This window comes from Salvia splendens, unplaced genomic scaffold, assembly GCF_004379255.2.
Source record: "Salvia splendens isolate huo1 unplaced genomic scaffold, SspV2 ctg913, whole genome shotgun sequence".
Classification (NCBI taxonomy): domain Eukaryota; kingdom Viridiplantae; phylum Streptophyta; class Magnoliopsida; order Lamiales; family Lamiaceae; genus Salvia; species Salvia splendens.
Genome location: NW_024599599.1, coordinates 5,254 through 18,539, shown reverse-complemented (window position 1 = coordinate 18,539; position 13,286 = coordinate 5,254). Strand labels below are relative to the sequence as shown.

Here is a 13,286-nt window from a genome sequence, read left to right as displayed (position 1 = left end):
TTTAAAATTAATTCCCGAACGTCGAGTTTTTCTCTTCGTTTAATCTCTTGGTTTTCGCGATGCAAATTATCAAATGAAATCTTGTTCTATGCTCGAATTTCTATATATCATCACGAAATTTACAATTCGAAAAATCAACACAACCTGGCCAAAATTAAATAAATACTAAAACATATCTAAAATCTAACAAACAGTCTGTCGCAAATACTCCTCAATTTCAATCAAAGTTAGCATACCATAAACGAACGGAGAAGAAAACCGAAAAAAAAAATTAGAAATCGGAAAGAGATAATCATAGAGTATAACAGAGAGATCTTTCAAATGCGAAAAATCGATTATTACATCAAATCTTTACCTTTGTATATGAACATACATGTAACAAAAAACGCGAGAAACAGAGAGAGCAAAAATAAAAATAATAAAACTTAACTCCGGCACTGTGTGGCGGCGGAGCACGATCGAGTGTAGGGGTTGGCCTCGGCGCCAGGCTGGCAGTTGTAGTAGGAAGCGCCGCGGCGCGAGCAGGGCACGTTGTTCGCCTGCAGCGCACCGTAGCTGATGTACTTGGTGGTGGCTAATATGCGCCGGTTGGACTCTGAATCCATCTCGAACTCGCCGCCGCCCTCCGCCATGCACTCCGCTATCGATCCCTGGCAGGTAGACGGAGTGCTAGACGGAATCCAGCTGAATTCGCCGCCTGCCTCAGCGGTGCTGAGGAGGAACGCGGCCACTGCTGCGGCGGTGATGAGGAGGCGGAAGAGGTGATTTTTCGCCATTTCGGTGCTTTCTTTAATTTGGAAATACAAACTGAGCGGGCTGCCAGCCTCTTTTAAGTAGCTGTGAGCTTACCAATTTGGTTTTAATATTGTCCATATTTACTAAATTGCCACTCCACTATTTTCTCATTAAGAATGCGATAATATAATTGGTAGTATTAGTGAATAAATAATATTATTCGAATTTTCCTTTTGGTGGAAATAAATAAACTAAAGTCCATTTATGATTTATTAGCTATATCAACAATATTTTATTTTACGCGAAGTGGACTAGGTGTTTGTAGTTGGAAACACGTTTTTCATAAATAATTAAATGAAATAAACACAGCTGTTCGTGTTACAGTTTACCTAAGAAGGATTTTTATTCTTTTATTGACTAATTCTAATCGGCATATTATTATTTATAAAAGTTCTAATCGTGTCATTGTGAGCGACTTTGCAGTGTTACTATTATTTATCACATTTTGCAACTCTACGTGTGCAATTTAACCTTACATTATATATGCAATGTGCATTACTACTATAAAAGAAAAATCAACGACCAACCTAAAAAGAAACTGGTGGAGCTACTTTTGCCCCTTTTTTCTATATGTCTTCACTATATAATATTCGAATCAAAGTAATACTGCAAGCTGTTTCTGATCTTTAATTGCTTAATTAAGAATAGACAAATCAAAAGGAGGATGAAGACAAAGATGATCATATGAAAATAAAAAGGATTCCAAAATCTGGTTGTCAGTGATGATTGATATATACACCCTCCGTTCCCTCATAATTGAGGCGAAACTTTTCAGCACGGAGTTTAAAAAGTGGATGTTGAATGTGTTAAATAAATAAATAAATAAAAAGTAAGAGAGAAAAAAAGTAAATAGAATAAAGTAAAAAGTGAATAAAAATAGAGAGAATAAAGTAAGAGACACTAGAGTAAGAAAGAGAAAAATGTTACTCCCTCCGTCCCAACTAAGTTGAGTCGTATTCCTATTTTGGATGCCCAACAAAGTTGAGTCATTTCTTTTTTTGACAAAAAACAAAACATCTAATCACTCTTATTTTATTTCATCACCTACTTTACTCTCTCTTTATCTTTCCTACTTTATTTCTTTCTCATACTTTTTAACACTATTTCTTAACCTCCGTGCCTAAAAGTTTTGTATCAACTTAGTTGAGACAGAGGAAGTACTATATGTGGAAATAACTCAACTATAAGGAATGTTCTCGAAATAGGAAAACAACTCAACTATAAAGGAACGAAGGGAGTATTATGTTGTATTTTTTCTTGTTATTCTCTTTATTAAAAACATAAATCTCTTTCAAGATACACATTACCAACATCTATGAATTTAAAAAAATAAAGCAATCTGTTGTAGTGGTATTGGTGAGCTAACCGTTGATTAGAATAGGAAATGTTGAAAAGGGATGTATATGCTTATGCACTTAGTCAAATCAGCATATGCCCAACAATAATCCATAGTTGAATTGTCCTAATCTTGATTAGTTTAATAAAATAATTGCAGATTTAAGCTAACTACCAACAAAGATTAAGTTGAAAATGGGTAATAAATTATGATTGGCGGCAGACGGTGCTAATATAAAATCCATAAAGACTTAGAATAGTACTAATATTGTGACGTATCGATTTGTTTGAGTTGAAGCGCTTTTCGACAAATTGGATCCCTCAAAACCACTTGAATAATTCAATACCTAACCCCTTCGATTATGATGTCTCTCAAATCTCAATCTTCTCCAATTTCTCTTCTTTCACCATCCCACTTGCCCTTATAATGAGATAGAAACAGAGAATTATATAGCTACCTTTTGAGTGGTTAAAATGTTCAAGATGATGAAACTGTTTCAACCATTTCTTTACTTGAGATTATTCATGTCATCCATCTTTAAAATATGTAGCAGGACAATCATATGAGCATGAAAAAAACTACCATTAACTAAATTATAATTTTAAAAAATTTATGATTGACACCTTGCAATATAAATTAAGAGGATTTACTCGGATTCAGGATTTACTCGGATTCGAAAACAAACAAATTTGTACATCCCTGATGGGCCGGACCAAGCCCATTTTAATTGGAGTTTCGTTCTGGATCCAAGATCTGCCCATTGAAATGGAGCCCCACAAGAAGCTTAAACGGAAATACTTCAATAAATACTACTCCACTAGTATAGTTATATAGTATAGATCGAATAAATTTTTTTCTATGTATAGAATACAACACAAATGAACATATAGTGTATTATACAAACCTTACCGTTACATCATTTTTGTTATAATATATTATGTACACATAATACTTTTTATTTTTCCTATCACACTTCAATATTTTACACATCGTGGAAGGAAATAGACACGGCGCAGCAGATGACAAACTAGTATATTAATTACCATAAGGATTAAGGAATGAAGTTTGGTTAAGTATGGCTCCAAGAACTCAAGAACATTATGGTTCTAATAGGATCTTCAATCCCACGTCGTTTGTTTCGTCTCTCAATCTCCCTAGATATAGAATTCATCGGACGACCGCCATCGTCGGGTCTGAATTTCTCCCACCAACGACGTCGCCCCGATTCTTGAAAGATTGAGCTTTTTCCACTCGAGTTTTGAGCCTTCATCCTAGCTCAACTTCTAAAACTCAACACTGCCAGCTGCCTAAGGTATTATTGGAAGCTCTATTTGCATTCAAAGAGCAAATTTATAGGAGATTTTTTGGTAAGAGAATAATGTATATGTGGCTATATATGTGATTGGAATAGTGCAGATTCTTTTGCTAAATTGTGATGGGCTTATTGATCTGCTTATTGTGAGTTGATTATGTAGTTATATTCCACTTGTCTCTTGGTGGCATAAGTAGTGCCAAAGATATATTCCAAAGTTAATTAATCATCGGCATGCAATAGTGAATACGAGGAGGGTACTTACTTTATTGTTATCCGGATAGTATTTTTTTATTGATGAACGAATGTACTTAAATTAAAAGGTCACGTCCCAGTAGACCCGAATAGTATTTAATTCAATTAATGACAACTTATACAAATTTTTTGTGTGTAATTAAAAAATATCGATTAATTAACTATATAAAATTGCAATTTACCATCCTAAAAATATTAAAATTTCATTAATGTTATCACTAGGAAATCACCATAAATAAGCACGAGATATATACCAACTGCAAAATAAAAATAAAATTGGAATCATATTGCAATGGAATTAGATGCTTGTGAGTTGTGCGAGTGCGACAGCTCAATTTGGTAGGAACAGATAAGGCATCAAAATAAAATATCCAAAGATTAATGCTCTTTTGTTATCAGATATGTAAAAGAGAGCATATTCTCTCTTTCACGTTGGGATATAAAATGAAAGAATAAATTGAAGACATTTGAACCCATCCGAATATTGAGACTAATTTCACTAGTGGGTGTGCTCTACGAGTGATAAAATGAAAAGTCGAATTAGATGCTACTCTACACTTATATAGTAATTTAATACTAAGTCATTTATGATTTCATTTTATGTTTCTTTTTCCTGGATTTGGAGAGAAATAGTTGAGATTTGTAATGGAAGGCAGTATATAATATAGGGTATTTGTTAAGCAAGTCTAATTTTTCTTATTTCTTGGTATATTACTCCACATTTCAATACATGATCATGAAAATTAATAATCTTTAATGGTAGAAGAGTAAATATTGAGTAAATATGGAGTCTCACAAGTAACAAGGCTTTTTGTGACTGTCATCCGTTTTTAACTTTTTATGGCCCTTTGCTTTGATAGTAAACTAAGGTGGGGTTCGGTTTCCAAGATAAAATAATACAAGGATACAATTTAGGATTGAGTTGTAAGATTATTTTAGTCATAGGGGGTTAGCTATGACTAATTATGCTATGATTATTCATCTAGGATTGAGTTGTGGGGTTGAATCGGATGAACCAAAACACTATAAATTTAATCTGAGATACAATCTTGCAAACTGAACACCCCCTAAGATGATGTTTCCTAGATAAAATAGTACTACCAAGATACTACTCCATCTAGGATTGAGTTGTGGTATTGAATCTCATAAACCAAACACAGTACATATTTAATTATGAAATATAATCTTGCAAACCGAACTCACCTAAAGGGTTAACATTTAATACCGATGAACTAAGAATACAATATGAAATATATGTAGCCTGAAGCAAACAACAAAGCGCATCTGGTGTAGTGGTATCATAGTACCCTCCCACGGTACTGACCAGGGTTCGATTCCCTGGATGCGCAATTTCTCTATTTTAATTTTTGGTATAATAATATAGTCAGTCCCTTTTCTTTTTCTGTTTTTCTTCTTCTTGTGGAAACATGTCTGAAGGAGGCAGTTAGGGAGGCAAGAAGGAAGGGGTTTCAATACGGCCAAACAAAGCCCACTCCCATCTTCGTCCCATGTATTTGATATGGTATGTATTGATATATGTCCCTAGATTCTGCATTGCAAGTTCGGAGTATTACAGAGTGTTGAAATCGATTCAGATTCAAGACAAGCAATTTTTGATTGATTGGGATTTTATGATATCTCAAACCTTTTGATCTCTCTTAGGAGGAGTATCATTTAAGCTGATGTTGCTTGATTCATATCTCCTACAAAAACACTGAATTATTCTGGGCTATCTCAAACCTTGCTCTTGTCCAGTTCCCCTCAGCCAGCCTAGGCTCCTCTCATGCCCATCTAAATATAAATTCTTCTAAAATTTATAACATAACTTAACCATTTGAACAACTTCGGAAGTAAAGAGCATTTCCTAAACAAGAGTAAAATAAAGTCTCTAACACCAAACATCCATATTGAAATACAGAGTGGGAAAGAAGCATGAAATTACATAGTGTTGGAAATACAAGACATAAGTGGCCGCCCACTATTTATTATAGTGGAAGTTCCTAGAGTACATTCAAGGCTGTATAGTTCCTAGTAAAGTAGAGTTCCGAGTCTCATTAATTGTGTAGTTGAGAAGTCTCAAAATCCCTATAAATACTAGGGTGATGAGTAGTTCAAAGACAACAACAAATACATAAGAAATATTTTCTCTATGCACTTTATGTTTACAAATGTCTATCCAATCTTTCTCTACCTCTCTCATTTACCATCTTTAAGACATAGTATTAAAATCCAACAGTAGAATCACACTAGCAAGCCAAAACCTTCTGCCAAGATGGCCTAGCCATGATATCCGCCACCCAAGCAGCCACGTGGGGGCGGGCCTCAAAAACCGCCTTCACCGGCGAGGCCATGAGATACTTCAAGGTGGGGAGGTGGTGGAGGTCTGCCAGAGAGAAGGCGTCGCCGCCCAAGTATTTGGAGTGGGCGAGGCGGGGCTCGTACACGTCAATAACCTTAGCCAGCTCGGCCACTTGAGCCTTGACAACATCATCATCTGTTGCCATTCCCAACACGGGCTTGATTCCCAGCTCCCACGTCAGCTTCGCCGCTGGAGGCTCGTACCTCTGAGCCTCAAACGTCCTCCACCGCCGCCTTCTTTGTATCCGAGGATACTAATGGAATGCCTTCTCCGGCGTATGAATGTGCGATGTACCGAGTGATAGCCCTCGATTCTGCATAAAAACTAGTTGTATAAACATATTGGTAGGACCGATTGATAGATCCAAGAGAGAAGAGTTATCTAGACTCAACGGTCATTTGATAGCATAATTACTTTAGTATAACAATTAACAACCAATTTTTACACTACAAGACTAAATCAAGATAATATCTAGGCTCCACAGTCATTTAGTATTGGTAGCACAGTTAAACGTGTAATTAATTCAAAGAGAGAGTTTACCGAATAGGTTGAGGTCTCCATCTTCAAAGGCAACCGAACGGTTGCATGGACCAAAAACAGAGAGATCTATGTAATTAGAAAATTTCATATTGTGTGTGACATGAGTGCACAATATTTCCGTGAAAAAATGGGCTTACATTGAGAGAAAGAAAGGGATCCTTCTTGTGCTCACCGGAGCGCATGTCGACGGGGACAAACTCATAGTCGAGCGATTTCTCGTTAAGGGAAGCAAGAACCCTCAATGTTGCAGTTGAGAAGAAGCTGCCGTGGACCTTGATCGTCGTCATTGAAGAAGAAGATTAATTTGGAAATAAACTCGGGGAATGATCGGTGAAACTCTTAGTTAGTTGTTGCCTTATTGGAGATGTTATGCGTGGTTTAGCTATTTATATGAAGTACTAATCTGTTGTGGTACTCCTAGTATGGACCTTCAATTTTCATTACCCAATATTATACGAGTACGAAAATTACACGTGCATACGTCATACATACATACATAAAAGCTCACATGGCATCCAATTTTTTCTGAATAAGTTGACTTTTCAGTTGGAATTGGGAAATTTAACAGCTTCGTCGGTGGTGGATATATTTGATGAGCGAATCGAAAATGTGGATCTCCACGTTGATTCTTCCCAGATTTTATTTCTTTCTTATTTATGTAAGTAACTTCGAGGTACAATAATTATTACTTACTACCTCCGTCCCCCAAAATTCGTCCCAGTTTGACCGGGCACGGGTTTTAAGAAATATAATGGAAAGTGAGTTGAAAAAGTTAGTGGATTGTGGGACCTACTTTTATATATTAGTTTTATAATAAAATGTGAGTAGGAATGAGTTGGTGGAATATGGGACCCACTACCAAAAATGGTAAAAGTGAAATGGGACAAATTTTGGGGGACGGACGAAAATGGAAAACTGGGACGAATTTTCAGGGACGGAGGTAGTAATAATTATTACTTCCTCCGTCCTCAAGTAATTGGTCAATTTTTTTATATGAGATTTAATAAGAAATAAATTTATTAAAGATTAAAGTAAAGAAAGTAAAGTAAGAGAGAAAAAATGATAATTAAATAAGAGGGAGAATTTTTAATAAAAAAATGAAATGATACTCATGTAATTGATCAACTACTTTGAACAAACTAAAAAGGAATATGACTCGACTAATTTGGACTGAGGAAGTATATTTTTATTCAAATTAAATACTCATGCTACACAACTTAAATACTACTCCCTCCGTCCCCTAATAGGAGTCGCTCTTTGACCGGGCACGAGTTTTAAGAAATATAGAGAAAAGTTGGTTGAAAAAGTTAGTGAAATGTGAGACTCATATTTTTATATTGGTTTTATAATAAAATGTGAGTAGATTGAGTTAGTGGAATGTGAGACCTACTACCATTTATGGTAAAAATGAAGAGTGACTCTTAATGGGGGACGATCTAAAATTGAAATTAGTGATTCTTATTTAGGGACGGAGGGAGGAGGTATTTACCATATTTTCCACCATCTATGATGTTGATAATCTCTTAGTAGGGAGTCTTACGTGACTGCACATGTCATTCAAAATTAAAGAATTCGAGTAATTCGAAATTAAAGTAATTGGGTAGGTAGCTACGTGGTAGGTGAGTTATGGGTTTGTTTGGCGTGAATATTTAAGAGCATCTCCTATGGCGCCCCTCCGGTAGGACGTCCGGTCGGACACCGGGAAGGGCGACGGGACGTCCGCCGTTGGGAGGTCGGAGGTCGGATACGAACGTCCCGTGAGGACGTCGGGTGTCCTCGGACGTCCCGGGGACGAGCGGGTGGACGGGCGCCACTGTGGCGAAGGTCGGACGTCCCGGTCGGACGTCCGATATTTGATTTTTTTTTTTTAAATTCTATATATACGGCTCGTTGAACTTCATTTCATTTGCACCACTTGTGTTAACAAGTTTCTCTCTTCTTTTACTACAAATTTCATTTCTACAAATTAAATTATTGTGATTTTTTTAATTGCGGGATGTCCTAGTGGGAAGGGCGATGGGAAGGGCGGATATGCAGGGGATATCCTAGTGATGTGGCAGTGGGGTGGGATGTCCTAGTGACGTGGCAGGATGTGTTTTTGGGATGTTCTAGTGGATGTCCGAGTGGGATGTCCGCCCACTGGAGATGCTCTAAAGTAAGCTCCACTGGGCTCTACTCTCTAGTAGCTTCCAATTACACGATTAAATCTTTTAAACTAAATTACGCCTAACCAGGGTATTAATGAACTTTAAAAGCTTATTCATGTACTTTTCCTATAACATATTGCACATTGCTTTGTGCATATATATTTAAGTTATATAACAATATTATAAAACATTTTACTGATTATAATGAATCCTAAAATGTGGAAATCTCGTATGGGTTTATGGAAATTTACTAACCTATTCAAAGGGTTGTTGAAAGTTGTGGACCATGTCATTAACAAGAAAACCCCATATTAGATCATTCATTAGGCAATTAAACCTTTAGTAAAAGCAGTGGCGGATCCAGGATCCGGAAATGGAGGGGGCGGAATATATAGTATTAGCTTGGTTTAGTGCGGACATGACTATTTTTTTTATTGTTCGGGGTGACGCCGGAGGCAAACGGAGAGGGCGGACATGGTAAATTTACATCCCGATAAGGGAAAAATAGTCGCACGGAGGGGGCGACCGCCCCCTCCTGCCCCCCCTAGATCCGCCACTGAGTAAAAGTGTATGCTTTTAGATACGAACTTTAGGTTTGTTAGGAAAAAAATTGTGTATAAGTTTGTGTATATACTAGTAACATTTAAATAGTTAAAATCACTAATAAGGAGTATATTTTAATAAATTATTGACTTTTTTGAGCATCTAATATGCAGTTGTTGCACATTTTTATAGACTGAATGAGGTACATTGAACTTTTTGTCAATATTATTTACAACGATTTTCTCAATAACATTTTGGGTACGCAATAAACATGATGTTGCAATTGCAGATTATCTTGTAGATGTTTGAATCAATGATTATAATCTGCAAATACATCTACTAGTAATTACTAAAAATGCGAATTTCAAATTTCGAAATTTCATATTGATATAACCAATACGAAATTGTATATTTATTCAGAAAATGGTAAATACAAACCAACTAATGCGAAATTCCACAAACAAAAGACAATTAAGATCGCCTAAGCTGCGTTAATTTTGAGCCAAGCGGGGCGGGCCAGGAGTGCGGCGGCCCAGGCCGAGACGGCGGGCCGCGCGTCGAACACCGCTTTCACCTTCGTCTTCAACAAATTAGCGATGATCGGAACGTGGTGCAGATCCGCCAACGAGAACTCATCGCCGCCCAAATACTTTGACTTCCCCAATCTAGCCTCGTAGACGTCGAGAACCGCAGCCAACTGCCCCTGCAGCTGCTCCACGGCGGCGTCGTCGGTCGTCAGCCCCTTCATCGGCTTCACCAGAATCTCGAAGCTCAGCTTCTGCCCCGCCGCGTCGAATCTCTGCGACTCCACCTCCAGCCACACTCCGATGATCGCCATCTTCTTCGGATCCTCAGAGATCAGCGGCGTCCCCTTGTCCGCGTACGCGTGCGCGATGTATCTCGTAATCGCCCGAGATTCTAAAGTTTTGATTAAACAATTAGATTAATTAGAACAAAAAAATTGAATTAATCTAGAATCTTCCATTATTTTACCGAAGAGTTTGAGATCGCCGTCTTCGAAGCCTGGTACCTGACCGAATGGCTGGAACGAAGAAAACAATTGTGATCAGATTGAAACGAAGAAAGCAATTGAAGAATAGATCTAAAGAGAGAGAGGTGAGATTACGTTGAGAGAGAGGAAGGGCTCCTTCTTGTGCTGGCCGGTGGCTAAATCGACCAGCACGAATTCGTAATCTAGTTGTTTCTCGGCTAAGCAAAGAAGAACTCTCTTTGCTGCTGGAGAAACAGGGGATCCGTGGACCTTGATCGCCATTGCTCTTCAACGAATTCTGCAATGAAGTGATGAGTGATAGAGATGATTACTTGTGGAAGATGAGTTCAGTGGTGCATAATATATATAGATAATTGTTGGATCTCTCAATTATTCATTTCCATTAGTCAGTATTAGTTTTTATTTATTTATTTCTGACACATTGCAGTTTAAAAAGACCATAAGAGATTATGAAAAAAAAGACCACAAGAGATTATTAAAGTCTCAATCAAGTGAAGGTGAGGTTAAGAAATTATTGTAATGTCGGTAGTGGAAAATTAGGCAATTTGGTCACAAAATAAATGCATCATATTTTGGGATAGGTCTTTCTAGTACGAAAGCGATATTCGGAATTGGATATAGCTCGTCCTCGTCTCATTATGTATACATCTATTTTCTAATTGGACTTACTAGTTTTCAGAATCCAATCTCCAGCTTATATATATAAACTGGAAATGGAAATTTCAATTTCCCCAAATATTAGTATTAGTTGTGATATAACAAGTTTATTATACTAAAATTATGTAATCCTAAAATTAATACTATTCTAATAGTACAGAATTTAAATTTAGAACCAAAATTACTGTTGGCAATATTCTCTTTTCCCATTATTAACTTGCTAACTCAATTTTCGCTTCGAATTCTGCTGGGCGTCGAGTTCGTATGTCATTCAATTTAATGATCGAAATAGTTCAAACAATTAAATCAATGACTTTGGGCTCATTGACAGAAGCAAACGAAGTATACTTGCAATTTAATAAAAAGTATTTTAGTCAAACGATAGTTGTTATTTCATGACACAAGTAAAAAAATACGTTGTTAGGTGAGTGATTGCAACTTTAACTGATAAAAACTTTATTTTCGTTTCAGAATAAAATAGAGTTTGTTTAATTTGGTGGGAGTATTTTACTAGTGAACACTGAAATTTGAATATGAAATTTTATTCCTTCAAAATATATGTGCGCTCAGATCGGGTTAAAAAATCAAACTTTATCATTGTTTTTTTATAGTCAAATGAATATAAATTTAATGACAGTGTAATAATATTATTTTATTATTACTAATGCGTGAATATCCAAATACAGTGAAGGAAAATGAGTAGGGTAAAATGAAACAAGGCAGATTTTGAAGTTGGAGCACTAATACTGCAACTTGACTATTTCACGTGACAAATGGTGTAGGGAATTTATAGTTGAAACTTGAAAGAAATCATGAAATAGGAAAGGTGATGATATAAAAACACTTAGCAAAGCTCAGCACTCAGCTAGAACCTTCTGCCAGGATGGCCTAGCCATGATTTCGGCCACCCAAGGCAGCCACGTGAGGGCGGGCTCGAAAAACCGCCTTCACCGGCGAGGCCATAAGATATTTCAAGGTGGGGAGGTGGTGGAGGTCCGCCAGAGAGAAGGGGCGGTCGCCGCCAAGTATTTGGAGTGCGGAGGCGGGGCTCGTACACGTCAAGAACCTTCTCCAGCTCGGTCTCTTGAGCCTTGACCACAACATTCATCTGTTGCCATTCCAAATGGGCTTGATTCCCAGCTCCCACGTCAGCTTCGCCGCTGGAGGCTCGTACCTCTGAGCCTCCACCTCCGCCCAAACGCCCTCCACCGCCGCCTTCTTTTGCATCCGAAGATACTAGTGGAGCGCCTTTCCCAGCGTATGAATGCGCGATGTACCGAGTGATTGCCCTTGATTCTGCATAAAAACTAGTTATATAAACGGGTTCAAACCATCCTACATCACAGAATTCGAAAAGTCCTTTTTGGAAAGTGTTTCACCAACAAAATTATGAGGGCTTAGACCAGAGCAAACAATATCATACTAACGTGAGTTCAGGTATACATCGACAAACCCAGTCACACACATGGCAATGCTACTAATAGTGTAATTAATCCGGAGAGAGGTTACCGAAGAGGTTGAGGTCTCCATCTTGAAAGGCCGGGATTTGACCGAAGGGCTACAAAGAGGAAAAAGATGAGAGATGTTAATTAGCTATATTTGATGTTGGAAGACATATGAGTAGAACAATTTGGTAAAAAAGATAAATAAATAAAACATACTAATGAGAAACCACATTTTAGATCATTTTTAATCACATAACTCCAAGGGAAGAAAAGATGAGTTAGTTACATTGAGGGAAAGAAAAGAATCCTGCTTGTGATGGCCGGAGCGAAGGTCGACGTGGATAAACTCATAGTCAAGAGATTTCTCATTCAGGCAAACACGAACCCTCAACGTTGCAGTCGAGAACACGCTGCCATGGACTTTTATCGTCATTAATGGAGGAGAGGAGGAATGTATGAGTTGCTCTATTGTGTTGAGAATCTGAGATGGTTTCAGTGGGAGATATGGACCGGTTATTTATACTCATTTTGGAAGTGGGAGGTTCCAAAACTTGTTTATTTTTATAAAAAGTAGATCAATTTTCTTACATGTACAAATTACATGTGTACATGTCATACACGCATGTGAACTAAAAATGCATATGTGCATATGTCATATGTATACAAGTGGACCACGATTACTAATGCATAAGTGCTTATGTCATACACCTTTCTTAAAACGTTGACTTTTCAAATTGAATCAGAGTGTAAGGAACTTTCTGGTAAGTAATAAACAAGATTGAATATTAGAAAGTATTTATTAGAATTCATGTCTCCTAAAAATAAATTTTTTTCTCTTTTTATCTGTTATCTAAAAATATACACTATTTATTATAAGAAATGAAC

General features: G+C 37.2%; 2 protein-coding genes, 1 non-coding gene and 2 pseudogenes across 3 annotated transcripts; 1 reads left to right on the top strand and 4 right to left on the bottom strand.

Moving 5' to 3' along the window:
* Positions 1-315: 315 nt before the first annotated feature.
* Positions 316-776, bottom strand: LOC121791788 (rapid alkalinization factor-like). Its single transcript, XM_042189623.1, has one exon. The coding sequence runs from the start codon at positions 774-776 to the stop codon at positions 426-428; it is 351 nt and encodes a 116-aa protein (XP_042045557.1). The 3' UTR covers positions 316-425.
* Positions 777-4,976: 4,200 nt separating this feature from the next.
* On the top strand, positions 4,977-5,047 carry TRNAG-CCC. The gene has a single exon. It is a non-coding gene; the product is annotated as a tRNA-Gly (tRNA).
* Positions 5,048-5,699: 652 nt separating this feature from the next.
* LOC121791787 lies at positions 5,700-7,031 on the bottom strand (annotated as a pseudogene).
* A 2,602-nt stretch (positions 7,032-9,633) lies between these two features.
* Positions 9,634-10,632, bottom strand: LOC121791786 (glutathione S-transferase PARB-like). The gene is made up of 3 exons (XM_042189622.1): positions 10,414-10,632; positions 10,281-10,329; positions 9,634-10,205 (listed from the first exon to the last, which is right to left on the bottom strand). The coding sequence occupies exons 1-3, from the start codon at positions 10,558-10,560 to the stop codon at positions 9,769-9,771; spliced, it is 633 nt and encodes a 210-aa protein (XP_042045556.1). The 5' UTR covers positions 10,561-10,632; the 3' UTR covers positions 9,634-9,768.
* A 1,178-nt stretch (positions 10,633-11,810) lies between these two features.
* Positions 11,811-12,879, bottom strand: LOC121791789 (annotated as a pseudogene).
* Between the last annotated feature and the right edge of the window lie 407 nt (positions 12,880-13,286).